The 27,411-nt window shown below is 40.9% G+C and overlaps 1 protein-coding gene and 1 non-coding gene across 9 annotated transcripts in view; both read right to left on the bottom strand.

Annotated features, from left to right (window-relative positions):
* Positions 1 to 27,411, bottom strand: part of LOC126416105 (gastrula zinc finger protein XlCGF17.1) — a 172,526-nt gene that overhangs the window by 88,103 nt on the left and 57,012 nt on the right. For all 8 annotated transcript variants that reach the window (XM_050083613.1, XM_050083612.1, XM_050083607.1 and 5 more), the window contains one exon: positions 11,508 to 11,579. In XM_050083613.1, the coding sequence (XP_049939570.1) occupies positions 11,508 to 11,579 (72 nt within the window). The remainder of the gene's footprint in view (positions 1 to 11,507; positions 11,580 to 27,411) is intronic.
* Trnat-agu (transfer RNA threonine (anticodon AGU)) lies at positions 13,039 to 13,111 on the bottom strand. Its single transcript has one exon. It is a non-coding gene; the product is annotated as a tRNA-Thr (tRNA).

The raw sequence follows: 27,411 nt of genomic DNA, 5'->3' as shown, positions 1-27,411 counted from the left end.
CTAATGTGTTTGTATTTCATAGATACTGTATACTGTACTCTGTACACAATCAGGTGTGATTTCACTCTTTTTTCCTTCTCTTTTTTGGTACTTTGGATCAGATTTGTTTGTTGTGTGAATCTCTTCACAATGTGGGAAAATATCTGAGAAAATGACTATGCTATTTCCAAATTTCACTTTAGTAATAACAATAAGACTGTCCCAGCAAGTAAATAAATTTTGGAATCCATTCCGGTTGATCTGAAGACAAATTTCTCATTAATCTGACAATAGATGTAGATGTAGATGTAGTAGTAGTAGTAGTACATTCTCAATGCTATATTTCAGCACTCCGTAATCAGACAGATTTTGCAAGAAACACAAGTGTTCAGCAGAATCAATATCTTTAGTGTGTAAATGAGTACAAATAAATATTTCTTTGTGAGTAAGCTGACACAATGTATACTATCAACTGCACAAATTAAAAGAACACCACCATGTTAAGAAATGCAGCATGGATACAAATTTTCATAAGGGAACTACGTTTGAGAGTTTTATTTCACCCATTTTTGTTCACCCTGCGTGAATATCAGGCACAACAAATACTGTGGTTATTTATTGTTTTTCCTCCACCTGCTCAAGCAACGATGATTTACTTGTAAGATCTCTCCATCATAATCTCTCTTAACAGTCCTGAAGATTTTTGAAGCATTTTAACAAAACCAGCTAGGGACAACTCAGTATTTTTGTTTATTTTCCATGGTGCTAAAGCCACGTAAAACATGTTTTGATCAATATCAAAATTGTATTGCACATACTTATATTTGTAATATTCATTCTTTGAAAATCTACACCAATATTTTTATTCTCTGTTTTATAACTGGATTCTGCAACTATGCAGTGCAACTGTTTATTCTCTGAGTCATGTTGTGGACATTCAAATCTTGTCTTTCACCATGAATTAATCGATTCAGCTTTTATTTATTTTATTTAAACTTTTTTTATTTATTTATTTTTGTTCCATGGGAGCATATGATCAGACTAAGTTGATCAAACAATGGAAACTCCAGGTAGGAATATCAATAATGAAGGAAAAGATACATTGCTACTTACCATAAAGAGGACATGTCAAGCTCCAGACAGGCATGATTAAAATACACTCACATATAGCTTTCGGCCTTCATCAGTAAACACACACACACACACACACACACACACACACACACACACACACACACAAAGCAAGCAAGCAAGCACTTCTCATGCGCACACAACTGCCAACTCCAGCCGGATTCCGGCCGGAATGCAACATCACTTGGGATGCATGCAGCAATATAGAGGGAGTGGGGAAGGGGAACAGGAAGGGATGGTAGTATATGGGTGGGGAGAGAGACGAACACTGTCCGATGGAGTGTGCAGGAACTAGACTACCAACAGGTGCAGCATCAGGAGGTTGTGGGGCAGGGTGGTGCGGGGGGAGGGGGGGGAAGGAACAAAAAAGGAGAGGAATGGGGAAAGTGTGCAGATGCGTTGGCAGAGGGCTGCAGATAAATAGGTTGGGAGATGAGAATGGGGAGGAGATGATAGGAGAGAGAAGGTGGAAACTGTTGGGTGGATGGTGTGTTACTATAGGTTGAGCCCAGGATCATTACAAGAGCAGAGAATGTGTCGTAAGGATAACTCCCATCTGCGCAGTTCAGAAAAGCTGGTGGTGAAGGGAAGGTTCCAGATGGCTCAGTGTGAAGCAGCCATTGAAATCAAGTGTGTTCTGTTCAGATTTATGTTGTGCCACAGGGTGGTCTACTTCGCTTTTAGTCACAGTTTGGTGGTGGCGGTTCATGCTGGTGGACACCTGGTTGGTAGTTGTACCAATACAAAAAGCTGTGCAACGATTGCAGCATAGCTGGTAAACGACATGGCCGCTTTCGCAAGTGGGCCGGTCCCTGATGAGATAGGATAAACCTGTGACAGGACTGGAAAGGGAGTTGGGATTGGGAGTGGCATTCGCACGGACTAGGATGTTGTGGAGGTTGGGTGGGCAACGGAACAACACTTTAGGAGGGGTGGAAAGGATCTCGGGTAGGATGTCCCCCGTTTCAGGCACAGCAATAGGTAATCAAAGCTCTGGTGAAGGATTTGGTTGAGTTGTTCCAATCCAGGATGGTACCTGATGACAAAGGGGACACTCCCTTATGGATGGTTTTTAGGGGTGGTGGGAGGTTTGGAGTTGTGAGGAGAAGTGGCACAGGAGATCTGTTTGCAAACTAGGTCTGGGGGATAGCGCCTGTCTGTGAAGGCCTTGGTGAGACCCTCAGCATACGGAGCAAGGGAGTTTTGTCATTGTAGATATGCCGTACCCCGGTGTGCAGCACTATGTAGTATGCAAATGTGGCTTCTTGCACTGAAAGGTGCTTATCCATGTCTGAAACTATCGTCACCAATACGTAGTTGTCAATTTTTTATCTTTAAGATTCAACTTGAAGAGCAGCTTTATGTTTTTTTGTACTTCATGTGAGTAACAATGTCAGTGTGTCCTCCATGTGAAATCCTAAATTTCGCACCACCAACTGTACACTCAGCATTCTCTCCTGGTCTTTTAATAAAGGGCAATTCTTGCAACATTTTAATCTTTAGTTTGTACTTGAGTGTTTCCAATTATTAACACAGACAATATTTAGATAAAGGTTATCAAAATCACTTGCTGCTGCAAGTCCCGAAAACATTAAGCTATCATACAACAGAAAAACACGCCACAGGTAGAAAATATGCAATTGTTAAGAAGACTGTCGCATTATCAAGTTTCTGAATGAATCAGTATACAATAACGAATCTCAAATACAGTTTAGTTTTTTCATACAAATGAAGTCTAATGTCTATGTTCCAAAACTTCAGGTGAACAAACCATTGTGTAGGTGATTAATTTAGAAAGGAAAAAAAGGTCACACTGTGAAATATGAAAATCCAAAGAGGATTTGAGGACTTTGAGACATTTTGTTAAAATCAGGACTGTCCTAAAAAAAATCAGAATGAATGGAATCCCTACTTACGTATTACCCACCACTCACTTATTGGCAGGTCAGTGACTGCACCCTCAATATTTGTTTAATCTAATTAACTGCCTCGTAGTGACCTGCAAAATGATCCACACCCGTGGTCCAGGCGCATAGTTGTATGGTGTGCCATGGAATTTGCAAGACGCTACCACTGGCAGAGATCTCCAGTCTTGGATGCGCACCCAGCCTCTCCATAGTGCACTCTACTGCCAGCTGACAGCTTATAGAGTCGAGCCCAACTAGTCTTAACCTCAGTCATATGTTTACATCCAACCTCTGTCTCTCAGGCCAGTAGATCAGCCAGTATATGGCAAATATTCTTGGAGTAATAAAGTGTTGTGTTTGTTATTATCTGTGTGTTCTTGCAGTGAAATGAGACTGGCAATGAGTAGGGTCATTTTTTGTGTTTCATTCTGCAGTTGCTTTTCTCATTGTGTTGTGACATGAAAGCTCTGCTTCAAATGTTGTTGCACCTGCAAGTGGACACCAGTGTGTCAGTTTTCCTGTTTAATGCCCAAACATATTTATATTTCAGCTCTCCTTTGTTGTCTATCAGTAAACAGGCACCTAGGGGGATAAGGTAAACGGCAAATCCCCTTGCTTGGTCAATTCACAGCTGACGTTACCTATACATCAGTAACTCGGCCTACCTTTACTGTTGTTCAGGATGCTAGTGCAGTCAACATTTTCTGGCTTGGTGGCTCTCATGCCTTTGGCTTTTCAGTCATGGACTCCATACAACTGATATCTGCCAATGTCCCTCATCAGTCACTGAATTCTCTGTGCTCTGAATTTCAGGATATTTTTTACAGAAGACCTAGTATGTGCCACAGACTTTAAAGCCCACATAACCTCGATGTAGTCGGCTCATCCTAGACTTCTCTTTGTTCTTGGTGGATTCCACAGCAATCTGTTCCAAATCCAAGACGGAGCTGGACTGGCATCTCTAGGGGCTGTGGTTTCAGTTTGCTCTAGTGAATGGGCGCACCCCCTGCTATCATAAAATCCCTCTGGTAAACATTGACTTTGCTGTGATTTTAAAGTCACCAGGAATTCACAGTCTTTGGTTGGCACATACCCACTGCCACATCCGGAAGAGCTGTTCACACACTTACCAGGTGTCAGTTCTTTTCCACCGTACCATCAGTTAACCTTCGATGAGGAATGCAAGCATATCATGGTTCTTACCACACCTTATGGTGTGTGTCAGTACCAAAGGTTAATGTTTGGCATGGCAAGTGCCCTTGCAAATTTTCAACACAATAAGGAGCACGTCGCGTCCACTATTCTGCACTGTTTCACCTATCTGGACGATGTTACTGCATGTAATACAAGTGACATCTGCACAATCTCCGAGTCATTCTTGAAATAATTCGAGCTGTGGGTCTGCATTGTGATCTACAGAAGTCTAAACTTTTCAAACCCTCTCGAGTACCTGGACCACGGCCAGGTGTTCAAACACTAGTGAGCCTTTTCACTGTATGAACTGCAGGCTTTCTTGGGTAAAATTGCCTGTTATGACCAATTCCGTCCTGGGGCATCCATCATTGCGCACACTCTCTACCTTCTTCTCCACAAGGGTGCTTCCTCTCTCCGATCTTCAGTGTGCAATCAGGCCTTTTCCACGCTGAAGGACTATCTCAGGTCAGTGCCATATATAGCTACTTTTGATCCTAACAAATCACTGGTTTTGGCTACAGATGTCTTGCACTATGGCGTGAGGGCAGTTCTTGCCCATTGGAATGCAGACGGCTCAGAGCAGCCACTGGAATTTGCATCCAAAACTGTCAGTCCTGAACAAGTCCACACTCAGGTTGAGACAGCAGCTCTGGCGGTCACCGAATTTCATGTGCTCTTGTATTGCATCAAATTCTAACTCGTTACTGACCACAAGCCATTAGTTTCATTATTCACCCCATCCGCACAGGTCCCCGATAAGGCAGCCAAACCCACAGGTTACTGTGATGGGCATTCTTCCTTTCCAAATATCACAATGACATCCATTTTCGTCCCACCTCATGCCATGCCAATACTGGCACTTTATCCAGGCTTCTCACTGGTCCAGACTCCAAGTTTCATAGAGACGAGCTCTTATGCTTTCAATTGAATGTTGCCTTCCGCCAAGCAGTAGACAGCTTTCCTATCACTGATACCCGGGTCACCAGGTCACAGCATCCGACCCCATCCTCAAGTAGGTCATCCACCTTGTCCAGCTGGGTTGGTCATGCTGTCCTTCAGGCCGCACTTCCAATCCACTTTATAACTACCTTGTCATGCATAATCGTCTCTCGTTCTTAGACAGCGTCCTCCTCCTCCGCCTCCCCATGGACGACGCAGCTCCCAGGGTGGTCATTCCTGGGAGTTTGCGGTGGGAGGTCTTACAGCTGTTGTGTGAGGGTCACTGGGGTGTTTCCCACAACAAAGCCTTGACTTACAGATATGTGTACTGGTCCTGCATTGACTGTGAGATGGAGCATTTGGTTGCTGCCAGTCCCCAGTGCCCTAGTCAACAGGCGGGTCCAAAGGCTTTGTTTTCCCCCCAAGGCCTCAAGCAACCTAGACCTAAGAATGCATCCATGTGGATTTTGTAGGTCTGTTTCTGAATGTGTCTTGGCTGACTGTCATTGACGAGTTTTCCATACAGAGTCTGCTGCTCCTAAACCACTACAGAACTTGATATTCAAACCCTTTCAAAAAAAATTTTCTGTGGAACGTTTCTTGACTACTCCCGTTTCTGACAATGGATGTCAGTTCTTGTACCAGGCAATTTGTGATTTCTGTGTGCAGTCAAGCATTCGGCATGTTTGCTCTCCTCACTTTCACTCCAAATCTAATGGTGAGGCCAAGTGCATGGTTCACACCTTTAAGGCCCAGAAGAAAAAATATCTGCAGGGATTCCCCACCAAGGAGGCATTACTGTTTTTCCTATAGCCTACTGGATGACTTGCATTGGTTCCAGTAACCCTGCCAAGCTTCTCCATGGATGGCCACTGTGGATGTTGTTATACCTCCTCTGTCATGTTCTCACCTGCAGTTGTATTCCACCGTACCACACTTCTTACCAGGGAAGGTTTTGATCAGCACCTCCGTGGTTACCAGCGACCACTGTGTGTCAGAACAGATGCCACATCTATGCTCTCCGGACTGGTGACTGGGAGGTCTGGCACCATCAAAATCAGCTCCAAGTCCAGATGGGCACCTATGTGTCCAGCTAGGCTGCACCACCACCTTCACCGGTGGATAGGTTGCTGGGTGTCACCTATCCACCAGTATTCCAGCCACAATTTTTGCCTGCATCAGTGCCGCTGATGAGACTGTGACATTACAACCTCTGGCAGCTGCCCCAGTGCCCCTCCAGCTGGTGGATACTACCATTACTGGTTCGATGTCATTTGCGTGGCCTCAGCTTGCAGTGGAGTCACTTCCACTCTTCCTCCACTGTCTTATGTCATCACAGATTCTGGATTGGAATGCCTGTCACTGGTCCCGTCATTTCGCGCTCCCACAGTGGGGCTTCAGAGCACTCTTCACACTGACCACTTTCATCCTTATTCCTCTCTGCTGACAGAGAGTAGTTCTCCCCTCTCACCTCCGAGGTCTCCGTGGACATGAACACCGTCTCCACATTGAGGTCATCCACTCCTTGCCCACCTCTCCACATTGAGGCTATCCACTCCTTGCCCAGTGTATCAGTGAACCTCCATCCCCAAGGGGAGAGGGGTGTAGCTACATGTGTAAGGTTCCATATCCGAGATCCAGGTGTGTAGCTTTATGCCACGTCACAGAAATCACAAGAAACTAGCAGCGCCAGACATCTCTGTTCTCGTATGTGCTCACAGCCTCTAAATATTTCACTCTACAGGCCAGACGACAGCTTATGGAATCGAGCTCGGGCAGTCTCGCCCTGTCATATATTTACATTCTGGCAATGTGTCTTGGACAAGTATAGCAGCCACTCCATGGCTGTACCAGTATTCTTGAAGAAAAAAAGCATTGGGTTTGTTGTTATCTGTGTGTCTTGTAGCCAGAACATGCCTGGACGGCTAAGTGGTAAGAGCACTGCCAGCTAATGGCAAGACTCTTGATTCTGAGCTAGAGTCCCAGTCGAGCACACAGTTTTAACCAGCCAGGAAATTTCATAAAAGCACTCACTTTACTGCAGAGTGAAAGACACACTTTGAAAAAAATGCTTTTTTTTATGGGATTGATTAATTATCCAAACAGTCAACTGTGAAGGTACTACCAACATGAACGAGTGTCGCTGTTTATCTCAACTAACAGTCCAACAAAATCTGTTGTTCCTCTACAGAGCCCTTATCATTCTGCATTCTGTCGCATTGCAGCCAAGCCATGTGGAGACTCTCCACACCACAGCAGCTGCATCAGTGTGCCAGCTCTACATTTCACTGTGTCAACAGCTCACCTCCCTGCACTCAAGCCACTACTATGCCTGCCACCCAGTGCCAGAATATTACGAGAAGAATGAAACACACTATACTATCCAGACTTTTTATGTTCATGGTGGAGTCAAGTTGAATGATTAAATAAAGAACTGTGTTTATGTCCACCACTGGTGTGACTGCAGCTCCCCACAATTCGCACCTGTCTCCGAAATCGTGCTGCATTTGGGTGCCCATTGTGGGGCCATCTTGCTTTCACTTTTTGCATTTGCTGTCAGAATTGAGATGGCTGGGAGACTATATCTATCTACATCTACATGATTACTATGCAGTTTACAATTAAGTGCCTCGCAGAGGGTTCATCAAACCAAATTCAAGCTATTTCTCTACTGTTCCACTCTCTAACAGCATGCTGGAAAATGAACAAACAAATCTTCCTGTACAAGCTCTGATTTATTTTATTTAGAGGATCATTTCTCCCTATTTAAGTGGGCACCAACAAAATATTTTCACACTGTTTAGAGAAAGTTGGTGATTGAAATTTCATGAGAATATCCTGTTGCAATGAAAAATGGCTTTGTTTTAATGACTTGCCACCCAATTTCACATATAATATCCATGACACTTTTCTCCCATTTCATAACAACACAAAACAAGCTGCCCCTCTTTGGACTTTTTGATGTTCTCTGTCAGTCCTAACCCATGTGGATCTGACACTGCACAGCAAAACTCCAGAAGAGGGCAGGCAGGCATAGTGTAAGAAGTCTCTTTAGTAAACTTGTTGCATTTTCTAAGTTTTCTGCCAATTACTCACAATTTCTGGTTCACTTTCTACGCAACATTATTTTGATGATCGTCCAACTTGAAGTTATTCATAATTGTAGTCACTAAGTATTTAGTTGAATTGATAGCCTTTAGATTTGTGAGATTTATCGCAAATCCAAACTTCGCAGATTTGTCTTATTACTAATGCTTTCATTGCTTAGAGTCAACTGCCACTTTTTGCACCATACAGACGTCTTGTGTAAACCATTTTGCAATTGCTTTGATCATCTGATGAATTTACAAGACAGTCAATGACAGCTCATTGGCAAACAATCTTAGTGGGCTGTTCAGGTTGTCTCCTAAATTGTTTATGTAGATCAGGAATAACAACAGAGCGCCTGTACCTCTTCCTTGGGGAATGCCAGATTTTACATCTGTTTTACTCTATAACTTTATCAGTTACTATCAATTGTGAGATTTCTGACAGGAAATGATGAATCCAGTCGCACAACTAAGACACCACTCCATAGGCACACAATTTGATTAGCAGTCGCTTGTGATGAATGCTGTCAAAAGGTTTCTGGAAATCAAAAAAATATGGAATCAATTTGACATCCCCTGCCGATAGTGCTCATTACTTCATGAGAATAAAAAGCTACCTGTGTTTCATAAGAATGATATTTTGTGAATCCATGTTCGCAGTTTGTCAATAAACTGTTTTCTTTGAGGTAGTTCAAAATGTTTGAGCACAATATGTGTTCCAAAATCCTACAGCAAATCGACATTAATGATATCCGTCTGTAATAAATGAGTCATATTTTCTTACTTTGGTTGTGGTGAGACGTGTACAATTTTCCAATCTTTCTTTTGATGAGTGAGCAGTTGCATGTAACTGTTAAGTACGGAGCTATTGTATCAGCATGCACTGAAAGGAAGCTGACTGGTATACAATCTGGATCGGAGGCCTTGCCTTTATTAAGTCATTTAAGCTGCTTCACTAGAACAAGGATGTCTACTTTTAAGTTATTCATACTTGCAGTTGTTCTTGATGCGAATTCTGGAATATTCGCTTCATCTTCTTTGCGGAAGGAATTTCAGAAAACTGTATTTAGTATCTCTGCTTTAGTGTCTGTGGTCATGCGTGCAAGAGTTGCATTTGCGTGAGTGTATATGTTTATGTTGTCTATTTCCGACAAAGGCCTTGTTGGTCGAATGCTCACTTGCTGACAGTCTTTTTGTTGTGCATACCTGTGACTTAGCGTCTCTGTTATATGGTGAGTAGCAACTATTCTTTCCATAATACTGATACAAAGCAGCCATATGGGGAGGCACTGCACAGGTGCGACAAGAGTTACTGGCCCTGACACCATTAATTAAACCACTCCGTTTTCAGGAACACACTGGACATAACAGCAGTAAATCCACCAACGATGTCTGTAGAAACTTATTATAAAGGGAGAACACAATGAGAAAGTTGTACAAAGACTTTTTTGTATATTACGAGCAGCATGGTAGTCCAGTAAGTAGTCTATCAGGATACAGAGGGAAAAAGCATATTATGGGCAAAAGAGAGTAGTTGGAAAGTGACTGACAGAGGAAGTAGATTCATGGCATCTGAGAGGTCCGTGACGAGAGGCCACTGGACTACGCACATTGCCTGCAGCCTGTCAGCCACCACTACGAGTTGTACTGAGTAACTGCAGTGAACTCTGCTGCTGTTGGGTCGATACCTATGGATCTCTGCCATACCGCCCCAATGCTGGCAGCCAGCATGCTGCCACCACCTCCACAGGATCACTTAACACCACTGGAGTCCAACCAGCAGTTCAGAGTCTAGAGCTGGGCAGCACCGCATGCTGGCCAACATCACTTGCAGCCCATGCCATGCCACGGCTGAGCCACTTGCAGTCCATGCCATGCCACGGCTGAGCCACGTGCAGACACTGTGCCACTGCTGGTTAGCAGTGTGCCAGATCTACATTATATTGTGTAAGCAGCTCACCTCTCTGCACTCAGACCATCACTATGCATGCCGCTCAGTGCCAGAATATTATGTGAAGAAGAAAATGCACTACAATGCCTGTAATAGCTGGATGGAAAAGTTAAAGACTTTCTTGGCAGCTGTGCATGCAGCAGCAAAAAATATAGGGAGGCTACTGATATAATCAAACACTCTAATACAGAGGATAGTTATGGTCTCGCTGCCAGTAATTCCAGCCCAGCGGGCCATTTGTGTTCACCAGCCAGCACCACCACTCAACCTGGATTTAGTAGTGAAAACAGTGGCCATGAGGGAAATGCCGTGCAACCTTAATGCTTCCTGTGGGAGAACATTACCCTGATTTGCTATAGCCTATCATACAGCTGTCCCCGTCCTTAACAATCTCTCTTCAAACTGTCCAGTGACATCCCAGATATGTGATACTGATGGCTACCAGATAACCAAAATAGATAGTATATAAGGGAAGACATTCAATAGTATCCAGTAATTAACTGCTCTGAAGAGGATTACAGAAAGCCAGCTGAAACCTTGGCATTTTAGTTGCATTTGCATTTTACAATGACACGGCCTAATACCCATTTCATTCAAAATGACATTTTGCCATGGAAACCTACAAACATATAAATTAAAAGACATTTACGTTCATGGTGGAGTAACGCTGAATTATTAAATAAATGACTGTGTTTACATCCACCGCTGCTATGGCTGCAGCCTCCCCATAATTCACGTGTCTCCCAAACCACCTACAGAGCCTACATCACCCAAAAGGTCTCTAGCATATCCTGAAAACCAAGAACTGTTCACATTTCACAGTGGTTTCTCTGCAGCTACCACCTTCCTGTCACAGTGCAAATGACAGTTCAGCTGAAACTGATTTTTATTGGCAACAGCATAAAGCATTAAGGAGAAAATTTATTGGGAGAGTGTGAAAACTCCAAGATCCTTAGGGGGCCTCTGCATGATATGTTATCTACTTCACACATGCTATTCTTACACTTCATATTTGGAGAACAGAATGCTTTATTTACTTTATGGGCACTAATGCAGAAGACAATTCCTAAAGAAGGAAGTGCAAATATGCAAAAATATGCCAACAGCCCTGCCTTTTAGTCTACACAATGAGAGTGTTCTAAGAGTGAATCATTCTGAAGTGACAAAAATGTGGTGCTACTGTAATACCAGTTACATTCAGGAACAGGCCAACAGGCTGCAATGCGTTTGAAAATAGAAATATCTTGTATATACTTACACGAGTTGCCATTTTAAATACATATATTATACAAACTGACATACGTGTGTATAACTCACCTCAGATGCAACTGGTTTGACTTCATAGTCTTCTTCAGATTGCTCCTCCTTCACACACACAAATTCAAAGGGCTGTAACAGAAGAGAAGTGACAGTTTAGAGGTGAAAAGAGCAGCTGCTAATTGAACAAGCAGTACAAAAACCAGACAAGAATTGTAAATCATTAAAGATTCACTTTAGATACAAAATGGGGAAACTGAAAAGGCTTTATAAAAGAGAAAAAGAGTCCTATTTTATGATGTGATTTGGAGAAAGTGGAACCGCTATTAAAAATTCTGCAAATTGTACAGGAAAGGAAAATAATGACTTCGACATAATGAGTATGAAGCACACTTACACAACAGAAATTCATTAACCTTGGTGGATATTGTGGGAATCTCCAAGAGTCCATTCCCCAATTATGGTATTATGTGCACAGGTTGCAACACCAGAAAATGGCGGCAAAACACAACAGACCTGCACTGGACTGACACTTGGTGCAAGAACTGGCAGCTTAATCACACTAAAAATATAATGTATCGAATGTACATAGTTGGAGACATTTAGTAGGGTTTCATTACCATTTATAATGGAATGACTGTATGGTATTACTAGCCAAGAAGACAAGTCTGGAGTTGTTCAGTTGCCTGGTGCATGTCATTCTATTTGATCCCACTTCAACAACTTCCACATGTGTGATGGAGATGAGAATATATAAAAGGTGATTTATAAATGTCAGTTGTTGCATAAAAAAGAGTTCTACCAACTGACAGAAGTTTATATCCAAACGTTTAACAAGAAGCTTGTATCAATACTAAATAATCAAATAACAGGAAATAGAGACTAGTTCTTGCAGGAAATAAAATACATGTGAAATACCGGAACTATTTATTATACTGACAAATTAGTGTAGAGCAAGATCATTCCAGCAAATTCACATGGCAGAAATAAAAAATAACTTCAGTCACCAAAAAATTGGTACAGGCCTTTACAGAGGAACTGTGCACCAATGCAATGGCTGGAAGTGTTGAAATGAAACACCATTCCACTTCTGGAAAGATGATTACAATATGCCACATTCGGAATAAACAGGAGTTTGTCCACAATGCTGGTTTGCTTTTCCCCCAGGCAGAAGATGGTACCAATTATCATTGAGAGACAAATGCAAAGCTCTATTAAGGGTGGTTCAAGAAAATTAAGAAAAATTACCTACATAGAGCTATGACTGTGACTGATAACACTTTGTATCAGATAATGAAACAGAGGAAGGGTTCTATTGTTGAATGACTTTACAATGAATTTACAAAAGCAGTTCCCATATCAAACACCAGGAACTCATTAGTAGAGCGAACTGTGTTCAGTAGATAAAGGACTCAAAATTCTGTGCTTGCTAATCACATACTGTGAATTCCACATCATATAACCATATATGTAAATTGAAGGTAGAGAGGCGAGGAAAGGAATGGAATGGAGAGGGGAGGGGAGGGGAGGGATCACTGCTGTCAGCTGCATTGGGACATTATGCAGAATCAACAGCAACATGTAAAAATGTGTACCAGACTGGGATTTGAACCCATGATCTCCTGCTTACTAGGCAGGTGTGCTAACCACTGCGCCATCCGGTACACAGTGTTATCGCAGCTGCGCCGACTATCTTGGCACTCGTCACGGCCGATCTACACTACCACACTACCATCAGACATGTCCGAAAGAACAGACACCACACATTCATATAAATCAGATAACGTGTTTGGGATGTGTCAAAAACATGGTCACAATAGAATACAAGACTTTTAACGCAACTGTCACACTATACCTTTGCTGCTCCATTTTGCAAAAAGCAACTGAGGGATTTTCTAAAATCACCATTCTTACCTACAAATTTTATTCCATCTAGTTACCGCATTTAGTAAGTTGACTTTTTATTTACTGGTGCTAATGGGCATATTCTTTAAGAACTGTTTTATATGGAGAGTTCATAAGCTGTCTCCAATTTTCATCTTTCTCAAAAGCGAGATCTCTCTCCATGGACATGTGACAGCCAGTTAACATAGATATGCTGCACCAAGGGTGGATAGCACATTTTTCACTCTCTACTGTAGGATTGTCAATCATTATGACGGCAGCAGGATGGTGCTTTAGCAGCTGTAACCTTACACGGATTGATGCCAGTGACCAATTTGTTTACAAAGTTGCATGTCACAAATATGAAAATTGTTAATAAGGAATGGTTTGTAATACTACCAACTAAAGTTAAAGGAATACAGCATCTTTAATTTCACCAAAATAGATACGAGGATAGGCCCAATCAAAGTGTATTCATATAATATTCCTGCAAGAAAATGACACAGTAGAAATCATCAAAAACAAGCCAGTAATTAGGGAATTTAAGTCCTTAAGACTATCAACAGGAAATTGTTCACGAAAAAATGGTCTGGATTTCCAGTTCTTCAAAGCTGGTATTCCCTAAAAAATGCCCAAAAAGCATGCTTTTATAAATACTACAGCAAGTGTCACCTTATTTGCTACTAAAGAAGCATTGGAACTCAAGATGAATTCAAAGTGAGAAGTAAATTGTTATGAAATGAATAATTCGTCAGCTCACCACCACCACCACGCTCAAGATTACATTCACTTCACAGGCAGTCTGGTTGTTGTCCCCCCCCCCTCCCCCCAATACATACTGCAACTGTACAATCACTGAAAGCTATCACTACTGACACGCATATGATGTGCAGACCTGACCTGCCTGACAAATTGTGGTAGCTGCTGTTCTACTTGTCAACACAGTACTTGCAAACAATCACCACAGCTGCTAAATTGGAATTTACTATCAACACTAAACACAACTTTGTGCAACTCATCCTCCCACCTGCATCTCTCATCTATACCACTGGAGGTTGGTTGCAAAGTGGAGAGGTGCCAAGAGGGAGTGCTATGCACACCACCCTCAATCTCAATCTCCTAGTCCATCTTTACGATAAGATTCACTTTGCTCTTAGCTGACATTTTGGATGCTATTGTGTGATCAGTGAGACGTTCCTGCAGGTACAAATCTGTACCTATTGCCATCCAGAACCAGCAAGAGCACACGTACCACTCTTCAACTGTCTAATACATATATGCACACACTGATACACAATTGACATCAACATGGGCAATTTGGCAGCTTTCCACTGGCTGATAATACAAGCTGATGGAAACTCAGTCAAGCTCACAAACTGCACTAATCAATGTCAGCTTGGCACAACTTGGCAGCTCTTACTTAATGTTATGGGTATCATACTCTGTGGATCTTGTGGAGAGGTGTTTCTGGGATGTGGAAAGAAGAGAAGGATGTATATTTTATTAAGTGTAATAAAATGAAAAACCTCAAATTTACCAATGCTCATAAAGATAGGGTACTAATATAAATAATATTGTAACTCAAAACATTAATTTTAAGGGTTCTGTGAAGGTATTCACTACTAGAGCAGAAAGAGTTATTCAACAAAGTTCTCCAATTCAGCCAAACTCCACGTCACTCTCAACACATTCAACATGCACTGGCACACATGAGTACCCAGTACCTGACTTCTTTCTCCACAAATGTGAAGGTTTTGAAGTCTTTGTAGAGTTTACTTAAGGTCCTCGTGATGTATTCGAGATATATTTCTTAAGAAAAGAGAAATAATGGTAACAACAAAGAACACTGGTAAATGTGTGTATTGTGAAAATTGTCAAAATACCATATGTTTTGGTGGCATGTCTTTCAAATAACATTAGATATAAATCTTACAAAGTACTTCTGGTACCTATAGAATATTATCTCTTTAAACTAAATTTTCAAAACACAGTTCTAAAAGCCATTTGTTAGTAAAGATAGGTGGAATTTTTAAATATCTACAGCTCTAACCTTGCTTACTGAAAATTTATTTGAACTAAGAAGTCTGATATTATCCCTCTTAAGGACTGTAAGTTAATCATCATCATTCTTTGGCATGTAACACACAAGTATAAGGAATGTTATCCACGGAGTCAAACTCGCATCATCTGGCTGTCTGCATTCAACATTTTCTACACACACACACACACACACACACACACACACACACACTTAAAAAGCATACAAGAATTGTCATCAAATAAAATTATTCATACATGACTTCTATGCCTCACTTTAAAATTGACAACACTTAATACTCTGTTTTGCTTCATCATGCTACCACTCATTCACTGCATTAACACTGGTCGCATCTGCATAATGCCACACCAGCTGCCTTCCCATACACTGACTTGCTCCATAAACATCAAGTATACAGCACCAACTGGTTGCACTGAACCACCAACTATTCCATTGTATCCCAGAGATGTCAAAGCAGATATGGAAAAACAACAGTCCCAATAATTATATACACATGGAGCCATGAGTGTGCCAATGGTTGCAGCAGAAAGAATAAGTAAGTTAAACATCATCAACAAGTGGTAGTAAACAGCACATATGCTGTAAGTACAATGAGGTGACAAAAGTCATGCGATACCTCCCACTATCATGAGGGACCTCATTTTGCCAGATGTAGTGCAGCAATTTGGTGTGGCATGGACTCAACAAGTCAGTGAAAATCCCCTGCAGAAATACTGAGCCATGCTGCCTCTACAGACAACTGTACCACTGGCTCTGAGCACTATGGGACTTAACGTCTATGGTCATCAGTCCCCTAGAACTTACAACTACTTAAACCTAACTAACCTAAGGCCATCACACAACACCCATTCATCACCTCTACAGACATCCATAATTAAGAAAGTATTGCTGGTGAAGGATTTTGTGGACAAACTGGCCTCTCAATTATGTCCCATAAATGTTTGATAGGATTCATGTCAAGCGATCTTAGTGGACAAATCATTCACTCAAATTGTCCAGAATGTATTTCAAACTAAGCATGAATGACAGTAGCTCAGTTACATAACTATTTTGCTTGGGAACACAAAGTCTATGAATGGCTGCAAATGGTCTCCAAGTAGCCAAACATTATCATTTCCAGTCAACGATTGGTTCAGTGGGACCAGATGACACAGTCCATTCCATGTAAACACAGCTTACTCCATTACGGAGCCGCCACCAGCTTGCACAGTCCCTTGTTGTAACCTGTGTCCATGGTTCGTGGGATCTGCACCACACTAACTCTACCACCAACTCTTACCAACTAAAATTGGGACACATCTGGCCAGCCCACAGTATATAGTTGTTTAGGGTTCAACAGATATATTCATCATATGTCCCACTATGATTTTTAGTGCTGTTAGTCTGTCAGCACTGACATCTCTACGCAAAAGCTGCTACTCTTGATCATTAACTGAAGGCCATTGGCCACTACACTGTCCGTGGTGAGAGGTAATGCCTGATTTTTTTTTATTCTTGGCACTATGAATCTTGGAATACTGAATTCTCTAATGATTTCCAAACTGGAATGTCCTATGCCTCTAGCTCCAACTGCCATTTCATTTTCAAAGTCTTTAATACCCGTAGTGCAGCCATAATCACATCAGAACCCTTTTAACATGAATCACCTTGGTACAAATGACAGCTCTGCCAGAGCACGGTCCTTTTATACCTTGTGTACGCAATACTACAGCCATCTGCATAAGTGCATATCACTATCCCATGACTTTTGTCACCTCAGTGTATGGTGAATCACCTAACCCACAATGGAATGAGGAAACAAAAAGAACTACCTAAGGACAGAAAGATTGGTATTGTGCCATATCTAGAGAATATCTCAGCAAAACTTGTGAATACATTTAAACCGTACAGTGTCCAGGTGGCATTCCATGTGGAAAAACTTAGAATAGTTTAAAGTAAACTGCAACAAATGGAAATATACAGAGTGTATCATGCAACACAAAGTATGAAGATCAAACAGGAAGAATATACTTGACAAGTTATAGAAAGAGCACACAGACCATACAGCCAAGGAAATTATAGAATAGCTCCAGTAGGCAAGTGCAATTACAACACAATCCATCCAGTGAAAGGTATTGAAGAGGATTTAGGCTTGGTAGCAAAGAAAGGAAACTTAACCTACTTGAAGAACTAGAAACTATGTTTCATTCCATAATGTGCTCAATGGACAAATCAGAGAAAACTCTAAACATTCTTCAACGAGGCCATGGATTTTTTTGAATTTAGCAGTAATATGATATAGGCAAGCAATTTTCATAGATAACTATTGGCAATATTGTTTCTTCATGTCCTCTTGACAAATGTGGAATACAATGGAGTGGTTAGTGGTTCATTGGTGCCGAATACTAGCTGTTTACAAAAACGAGTCAACGTACAGCAAGGCAGCTGGTGTGACATTAAACAGATGCAATAGGTGTTACTGCTACAGAAAAGCAGCACTTCGATGAATGGGTGGTAGTGCAGTGAAGCATAATAGAGGATCGGGTATTCCCAATTTTGAAGTCAGACACACTTGACTCCCAAAACATATGGCTGTGATTAACATTCTTTTTATTTATGTGTTGCAAGTTAAATAATAATGACAATGAACTAAGGTGCTTCAATAATTGAAGGGTGTCAGTTATCTAGTTAACAAACTAAACATTATCTACTGCTTGTATTTCATTCGTTTGAACACACTAGTTTAGCAGCTTCTATCAGAAGCACTACATTCCATTCAATGAGCCTCGACAAAATTTAATAATGATCAACCTGTCTCATATTACCAACTGATAGGATCATTTGCTGATTTTTCAGTATGAAAGCTCATGCTATTTCTTACTCCCGAACTTTTATTATCTGGAAACAGGTCAACATTTGCACCATCTGGCAATGCGAGTGGAAGGCAGGTCATATGTATTAGAAACAACATAGGACACATAGTAGAACCTTGAGTCACATCACCTCTAACTGATTCAAATTTCAAGTGCTACACAAGCACCATGGAATGATACATTTTGCTATCCATCTTGCAGAAAAAAAAAAAAAAAAAAAAAACCTGCTGTGTCTACTACCCCATAAAATCCATAACACTGTCACACAGAAACCAGAATTGAGCACCAGTTACGATAGCAGGGTCAATAACAGTAACTACCACTTCACACTTAAGTACATTTATCAAGCATGCACAACAGTACAAATGGCGCCGACCTGCCTGTCGCAGAAGAGTGTGCTCATATTTATATGTTTAATAGTCTAGCAAACTAAAATATTCCACAATTAAGTAAATTCAAGAACCTTAGAAAAATCACAAATGATAAATAATTGCAGTATGCAGTAATTGAATCAGTGACCTGCACATTCCAGCCAGCTAACAACTACAGTCTCTACACTGCAGCAAATGACATACTTGCAGCTACTTTTTTCACATATTTAGTCAGTTTCCTTCACATGGCAACACTGGTGGATCCTATGTTCTGGTTGTGTTGTCGTGTCCTTATGCACACAATGATTTTCAGATGGAATTATTTCTGTTGATTCACAACAATGCACTGGACAGGCCTTTAAATTCATTTTAGAAGGCCCTACCACAAAACACATTTCAGAACTAATAGGGTTTTATGTAAAAGACATGGATAATGCATGTCAATTTCTGTCTCCTCGGTGTAGACCACAAACCACATTTCAGAGCTGTGATAGGGTTTTATGTAAAGGACATGGATAATGCATATCAATTTTTGTCTCCTCGGTGTAGGATTATCATCCTAGACTTTATATGTGGTATCTGAGAAGTGATAAGAAATACAGTCGAGGCCAAAGTACCACTTTTATTATTTTTCTGGTAGCCCAACCATGCACACACGTGTAAAAATCAATACAAAGTACAATGGGTTGCATCTTACAGGTCAGTGTTTGGCATTATAACATTCGTGGTCAGGATCCCGGGCATCCGATGTCTGTATGGCAGCTCTCTTGCTTCTTCAGTTCTTGTGATGACCTGTTTGACATAATCGTCCTGAGCATCATCAGGCTGAAACACAGAGTACCCATTTTCTCAGCCTTGTTGAGAGGATCATGGGAAATTGCGAAACCTGTAGTAACTTGCTTTGCAGTGTCGTACACAAGTGTCATAACAGGCAGTATCATGTCACAACCTACCCACTTGACACCAACAAAAATCAAGAGCATATCTTCCGTCACCTTTTCACAAAAAATTCCTTGAATGCATTTGTCTATGGGTGCTGGACAACTATCATTCTGTGGATAATGCTGCATCATGAAATTATTTCTGATGTCAGTTTCTACTGAAACAGTTTTACATGCTCAGTGATCACTACGCAGGGTGCTCCATGCTCAAAGTTATGTCTTCGGAAAAAACATGGCAATTTCCAGAGCTACAGATGTCAGAATGCCTTGTTGATAGCACAGCTGATGAAATATTCAGTGCATTTATTTCCACTTGAGAAGCCTCTGCAAGAGGTCAGTCCAATCCAGTGAAACACAGCAACAGCAGGAGCTCAGACATTATTGCTGGTTTTTTAATTAGTTTCCACTCTCACTAAGTATTACAACAATCAGGTAGAGGTTGCTGCAGCTCATTACAAGCTCTTTCATTTGTGGAAAAAGCCAGAACACACATACTGTTAGTGGATCACTGAACTTCAAGGTTTGACCTGACTGTGTCACTTTCAATGTAGCTGTCAACGGTACTATAGTGACACAATGATTCATGATGCAATTGCGTACAACGTGCCAGACAGTAGGATTTGTGAAAAAATTCTCAAACATTCTGATCCTACACTGAATCAAATGTTACACAAACTGTTTGTGAAATTAGTCATTGCCAGATGCTGTGTGCTACTTAAGTTAGACACTGGTACTTCCGTTACACTGTTAAATCGTGGCACTTGTGAACAGTTGGACTCACCACAGTTGACAAAACTTGCACATAACTTACTGTGTATAACGGTCAGGACATGCCAGTGCTTGGAACATGTAGTCTGCCTGCCACATTTCAGTCTCTCACCAGAACTGTGACAATTACAATTTTGCGTTTGCAAAACTGTGGAAATGTTTTTGGATTACATTCACTTCATTTGTCTGGTATTTGTATTCAGGACAATGTACTTTCTGTTTCTGCTCTTAACCCAAAAGCCAGTGTTACTCAATGGCTTGCGGAGTTACCACTTTTATTTTCTGAAGGACTTGGCAGAGCAGATAATCTTGTGGTGCACGTTAAAATGAAGGACAATGCGCAGCCTAAGTTTATTTTGTGCATGTTCTGTCAGTCTTGCACTTAAGAGACAAAGTTTCAAGTGAACTTAGAGAATGGGGAAACAACAGTGTTATAGCTCCTAGCTAGTCCTTTTCCCTTAGTAACCTTAACACACCTTTCTGGAGACTTTGTGTTGACTTCAAATCCGTTGAGAGTCCACAAACAATAATGGATGCTTATATGTTGCCTCACTCTGAGGAACTAATGGACAGGCATGGTGCAGGCTGATATTGTTCGAAAATTGACTTACACAATACATATTTGCAAATTCCACTAGATGAAGAGTCTCAGAAAGTGTTTGTGGTCAACACACATTTACGCTTCTTCAAATTTTTGCACTTACCAATTTGCAGAGCTTCAGCACCTGCCGTATTCCAGTGCTAATTAGAATAAATTACTGCAAAAGTTCCATTCTGCTCAAATTACTTGGACGATATTGTGGTGTTGGGATGTACACTGGAGGAACATATCAGTAACCTTCGTATGCTTTTTCAAATGCTTTATTTCCAGACTGAAATTCAGTACTTGGGTAATACTTTATGTAGCCATGGTGTTCATCCCCTTTACTCACATATGCTGGCCATCGGGACCTCCCTGCCCTGCGGAATATGACAGAATTGCAGTCAGTTCTCAGGAAGGTGAAAAATTATACCCATTTTATACACTACGCAGACCAGACAGCAACTCCATTGTATTGCCTGCACTGGAAGAATGTGCCCTTTTGTTTGGAACAAAGAGTGTCAGGATGCATTCCAGATACTTAAAAGCGTCTTGTTGAGTGATAGATGCCTTGTTCATTTTGATCCTGCTGAGTCTGTGGTTTTGGCAGTGGATACTTCTTCATAAGGTATCGGAGGTGTGCTCTCACACAGATTTGGTTCACAGGACAGACTGATTGATTGCTTTCACTTCCAAGTTATTGACCAAGACTTGAGCAACTACTCCCAAATACCGAAAGAAATGCTCACTATTACCTATGGCGTAACAAAGCTCCACAGTTTTCTGTTTGGTCGGAAGCTTTACTTAGTGACAGACCATAAGCCACTTCACTCTTTGTTTCATCCATCCAAACCTGTTCCACCATGGACGGCTCAGGAGCTACAACACTGGGCTTTGTTACTGTCACAATTTCAGTACAAATATTGTACCTGCCCATGTCAAAGCATGCAAATGCTGACACCCTTAATCAGCTTCCTGTTGGTCCTGAAACTGAATTTGATGCTTCTGCCGCTTCTTGTTGTCGAATTGATGCACAAGACTTTTCCCTTGAACTATAGGAAAATTGTGCAGGCTACAGAAGTAGACACTGACTTGAACCTTCTGTTGCACTGCATCTGTAATGCTTGGCCTAATTCAGTGAAAAACATTCAGCATTCTTTTTTGTGCTGATATTTTGCTCATCGGCATAGCTTCTCCATCTAGCATGGTGTGATTTTATTCCAAAACAACTCTGAAAATTCGCATGTTGCAAAAAAATGTATTGTGACTACTCCACCACAGACACTGGAGACTTGTATGCACCAAACAGTTAGTGTGTTGGCACTGTACTTGGCTGGGCATGTATGCCCACATTGAAGAGATGACTTCACAGTGCACACTTGTGCTGAAAATGTATTCGCACCAATGAAAATGTTTTCAGCTTGGCCAAAGTCTCAATTGCCATGGCAATGAGTGCATATTAACTTTGCTCATCTCTTTGGGAATACTACTGGCCTTATTGTTGAGGACTCTTCTAGCAAATATCTATTTGCAGTGCCCATGAACTCTACTACATAGTGTAGTATCATTCAGGCTGTGTCATCTATTTTTTGCTTGGAAGGATTGCCTGAAGTGTTGTTAGTTACAGACAATGGATGACGGTTTATGGCTCAGGATTTTGAACAGTTTTGTAAAACTATTGGATTCACTCAGCTTACCAGCTGTCCATTTCATCCTCAGTTGAATGGAGAAGCTGAATGATTTGTGCATACATTCAAGCACCTGATGAACAAACTACATGTGTCCCACGCATGGGAGCTAGCACTGCTGCTCTTCCTCACAATGTCCAGCTCCCAGCCCCGCAATGGTCCATCACCGGTGGAGCTTCTACATGGTTGGCATCACTGCACTCTGCTCCAGTTGCTGCACCCACTGCACCACACGGCATCTCCCACACTCCGCATGTATTGCTTGGCACCTAATGATTCTATTTTTTTCAGATCTTTTGGTTGCACCAGGTGCTGGGAGAGAGGAATGATTCTTCAAAATTTGGGCACTTGCATGTATTTAATTCAAAGTCCTGCTGGGAAGCTGTGCCATCATCGCACATTTTCTGTCCCGACTCGCATCCTAGCAGGATCTTGCGGCCAGCGCAGCTACCCCCGGGACCAATGGAGCTGGACCCATCACCTTCACTCCGCAGCAGCTCAATGACCTGGTACCCTCCATGGACCTGGGAGGTGCTGCTGTCGCTATCATCGTCATCTTCGCCGCACTCTCCGTATTTTGTGAGACTGACTCAGAAAGGGGGTGGATGCCTTCCCACGGTTTTCCAACCAATGTTACCCTTGGAGCAGAGGACAGATGTCGGTGTGCAGCCAGAGGCTTGGAGTTGGTCCCAGTTGCGGCTCCTGTCTCCTCACCCCACACAGCTTCCTGCCTCCGCCCCCTTCCCCTGTTGTCATAAGATAGCTCCATACATGACAATGGTGTGGCACTTTGGGGGGGGGGGGGGGGGGGGGGGAATGGGCATTCCTACAGCATCGACTGCACATCGATCGTTCAGAGCATCAAGAAGGCGCTGACCTATGTGCCAACAGAATAAGCAGGCAGCACCACATCTCCGGGAACACAGAGTACAGTGCCTCCTGTCAATGTTGGCTTAAGCAGCTGCCCATCACTGGTTACCTCCAGTTCGGTAGCAGAATTCAAGTGTACCAGTGCTGAATAACAGGAAGACAATACTTAGCCTGCATGTTGCGAGTAGTAATAGAGAATAAAGTACTTGTACATAGGAGACATGGGAAGCACAGGAATCACAGTGAGTTATGGTTCTTCTCTTTGTAGAAATAAAGTGTTAGATTAATCAACATGTGATATTCCTGCTACTGGCCATCGCAGCTTCTCTCCTTCCTTGTTTGTGTACGTGCTGACTCCCACAGTAGCCGACACAACAGTAACAATACTAAGGAATGGCTGGCTATAAATGAGCTGGGCTGGTCAGCAACCATTTTCCTTCCCTTAGATTATAATACCTTTCATATACTCTTCCTCCTAACAATCTTTGATCTTCTTTGATGTTTCCGTCTTTCTCAAAACACTTCAGTAATGTTGGCTCTTTCCTCTGTTCATCTGCAGTATTTATTCATGCAGCAATGACTGGGATATCACTAGCACTGTGAAGGTCCTCTAACAGATTCTAAGAAAGGGAATTAGAATTCTTCTGTTTGTGTCTATTTTTTTAATACTACAGTAATTAAATATTTCTGATGCTTCAGTGCCCATCTCACCAGTTGTTCTAACGGATCCTCCAGGCTTGTCAGCGACCACAAAGGACTGTCATCAGTAGCAACAGTGAATGGTCTGCAGTATAAATACGGTCAGAACTTGCTGATAGTTGAAAAGCAATTGCAAGACACTCTCTGTCAGTTATAAAGTAATTCTTCTCAGACTTACACAGTACTCTCATGTTGAAATTAATTATTCTTTCGCCAACTTCCTGTTTTTGCACTAGAACTTCACTTATCCTACAACTAAAAGCATCAGTCTGCAGTTCCATATTGCATTCTCATGAAAAAGTGCCAGGACTTGTGCAGATGTCAGAATAAAACCAGTGACCCCTCATGTCACAAACCATTGTCTATAACCTCTATGTCATGGCGAATGACACACAGCATGCAGTAGTGTTTTAACTTTTACGTGAAGATGATATGGTACACAAGAAAAAGTCTTAGTTAAATCACTAAGTACTTTCACTGGTAATAATTTCTGATTTCTTTATTTGAGTGTGTCATATTTCAGGACAAATATTGCCTGTCTTTATGAAAGCTACACTTTGCATTAATGAAAAAGTCTTTCTGAAGTAAGTGAATATAAAGTCCATTGGTATATAATTTTTGGCAATTTTTGAAAATTCTGACAGTAATGAGACTGGTAAGGCATTCTTTACTATCCTCTCATCGTCTTTCTAGTAATACTGCTTGTCGAAAGCATAAGTATGTTCCTAGGAAAACACCAAAACTAATTACATAAGCAACTTATTATATTACATAACTCTGGTCACATTTGATTATTTACTACAGATTTTACTGTAACCCTTTTGACATTTAGTTTTCAGAGGGTTGATAAGAATGAAAATTTTTGGAATGCCTATCCCATGTAAGACTAATTACTAAGGACTTGTTCAAATCTAACTTACTTAGAGTCAGGAGGTAGAACAGCAATATCTAATACCAGAATGATGCTGAAGAAAACATCATATGTACGTATCCTGAAATGAAATAATATAATGCTAACATATAAATCAGTAACACTGTGATAACATTTTGTGCATGGTTGCCCTTACAGTTCTCGAAAAGGGACACTTGTTTGTGAAATACTATTTCTGCAGTTGATCAACTGTCAATTACTTTTGGTTGCTGGGCTAGAGGAAATTCATTTGAAGACCTAAAATTCACAAGTGCAATATTATCCCCATCAATAATCCTAATCATATAGGAAACATGCTCAGCTATCATAAAAAGCTTGAAACATTATGTACATGTAAGGAAAGGTGTATATACATATTTAATGCTGAAACTGTGGTTATATATGAATTAGAAATGATTTCTTATTGCCACAAAAAGGTCACAGCTACAGTAGCCTGTCAGCTCCAGCTCCACTGTTTTGATGCACTTCCTTTTCTGAGACTACAACAACATTCATGTCTTTAATAATTGTAGCTTATCTGTTTCTGGATACATTTCCCTATATTTGAACAACTGATCCTATTGCTCAATTACCTTCAGGCAGTTGTCATACTCAGCTGATTTTACACATCACAAGGATGGCAAACTCCTACAGACCTCCAATATTTCTAAAATGAACACGTTTTCCACAGATTTCAAAGCAATTTCCACATTTCAGTTTACACAATGCAACAAATCACAGAAAATAAGCAGTTTTACATATCGAATTGAGTTGACAAAGATATAAACTCTAAACCACAAACAATTGAATACAATCATTTTGCACAGTAAAAATCTAACTTCAGTAGACCCGTCAATGTATTGCATAACCTTCTATTTTATCCACAGACTGTGAACAATATTGTACAATAAAAAATATTGTATATATTACTGAGAGTGTAGGGGTGCTTTACAATGAAGATTTCATGTAAGGATTACACCTATCTCCATCAGCTATAAGAATGATGCCACTGTTTACAAATTTTGTACCTTTGTTTGTAACAATATAATCACTGGGTTAAGCACAACAATAAAATATTACCATCAGTAGAGTTGAAGTTTCTGTTATCTTACTCCATTATCGTTAATCCGCTCACTTAACATGGACTGATTTACTGGAATACATCCCTAAGACATCACGCAAAAGATAACTATGTTCTTGGCATAATCCATATCACATCATGGTATCAGATATTATTGAATTTAGCATATGTCAAAATTCAGGAGTAAGTAATAAACATGTATTTTTTTTCTCCAAAAAATTCCTGCCCTGAGATACAGGCCTCCAAAGATGACACTGCAAAAACAATTTTGAAGATGCGAATTTTGGGAAAAATTTTTAAATGCTGTATCTATGTAACAGTTTTAGATTTTTTGTTAGAGTTTGTTTTTTTATTTGAAAGATAACTGCTTTTTGATTACAATGGTATCCTCCGTTTGGATGTATCTGTCAAAGTTCTTTTACTGTCACCTTCTGAATTTTTTTTACACTTTACAGAAAAAAATTTTTTTTTCAAAAATGCCGATCCAGAAAAGTTAGATTTTTATCCATTGATTATTACCATGTAGTACTACATTCTCTGCGAAGGAGAGCTTCCACTTTTTAAGTTGGACAGGTTTTTAACTTTCAAGGGTAATGTATGTCTTCACCGAAGTTGTTTCTTACTAATTTCTTTGTTACAATATTTATTTCTTATCATATTCTTTGTTGCAGTTATTTCTTTTCACTTTCATTGCTGCAGACATTTCTTACACTTTGTTGTTGTTTCTTGTCAGTTCCTTTGTTGAGGTTGTTCATTGCAGGTTTCTGTACTGTAGTTGTTCAGTGCTAATTTGTTTACTGAACAGGCTTCTAAGAAATCTGAGACCATTTAGTGAATTCTGCGTTTTCGTGAGGAATTTGCCAGTTGACACAGTTGCAGTGTGTTTCGTGAAATGGACTGTTTGAAATGTCTTCTGACTGGGGCCACAGGAGAGTGAAGTGTGCTGACTATTTGCATTGCAATAAAAGAGTGGTATATAAGACAAACAACAAAACAGACTTTGTTTAGGTTGGGGATAGGTGTTCACATTTGAAGACTCTGTTTCAAAGTGAAGACTCTTCTAGAGACAACTTTTTGTGTTCTAAATGATTTGACAGAATAACAACAATGATACTATGTGAACCAGGTGAGACCTCCCAAGGAGCAGATGATGCAGATTTTGCATCATTGGAGAACAGTTAAATACCCTGAATCAGTCAACTACAGAGGTAGGTGTTAATCCTGTTGAGAAACCGTGGTCAGTGAAGTCAAGCCATAAGCC

This window comes from Schistocerca serialis, chromosome 8 (assembly GCF_023864345.2).
Source record: "Schistocerca serialis cubense isolate TAMUIC-IGC-003099 chromosome 8, iqSchSeri2.2, whole genome shotgun sequence".
NCBI lineage: Eukaryota > Metazoa > Arthropoda > Insecta > Orthoptera > Acrididae > Schistocerca > Schistocerca serialis.
Note: the sequence above shows the minus strand (reverse complement) of the source record. Positions and strands in the feature narration are given on the sequence as shown.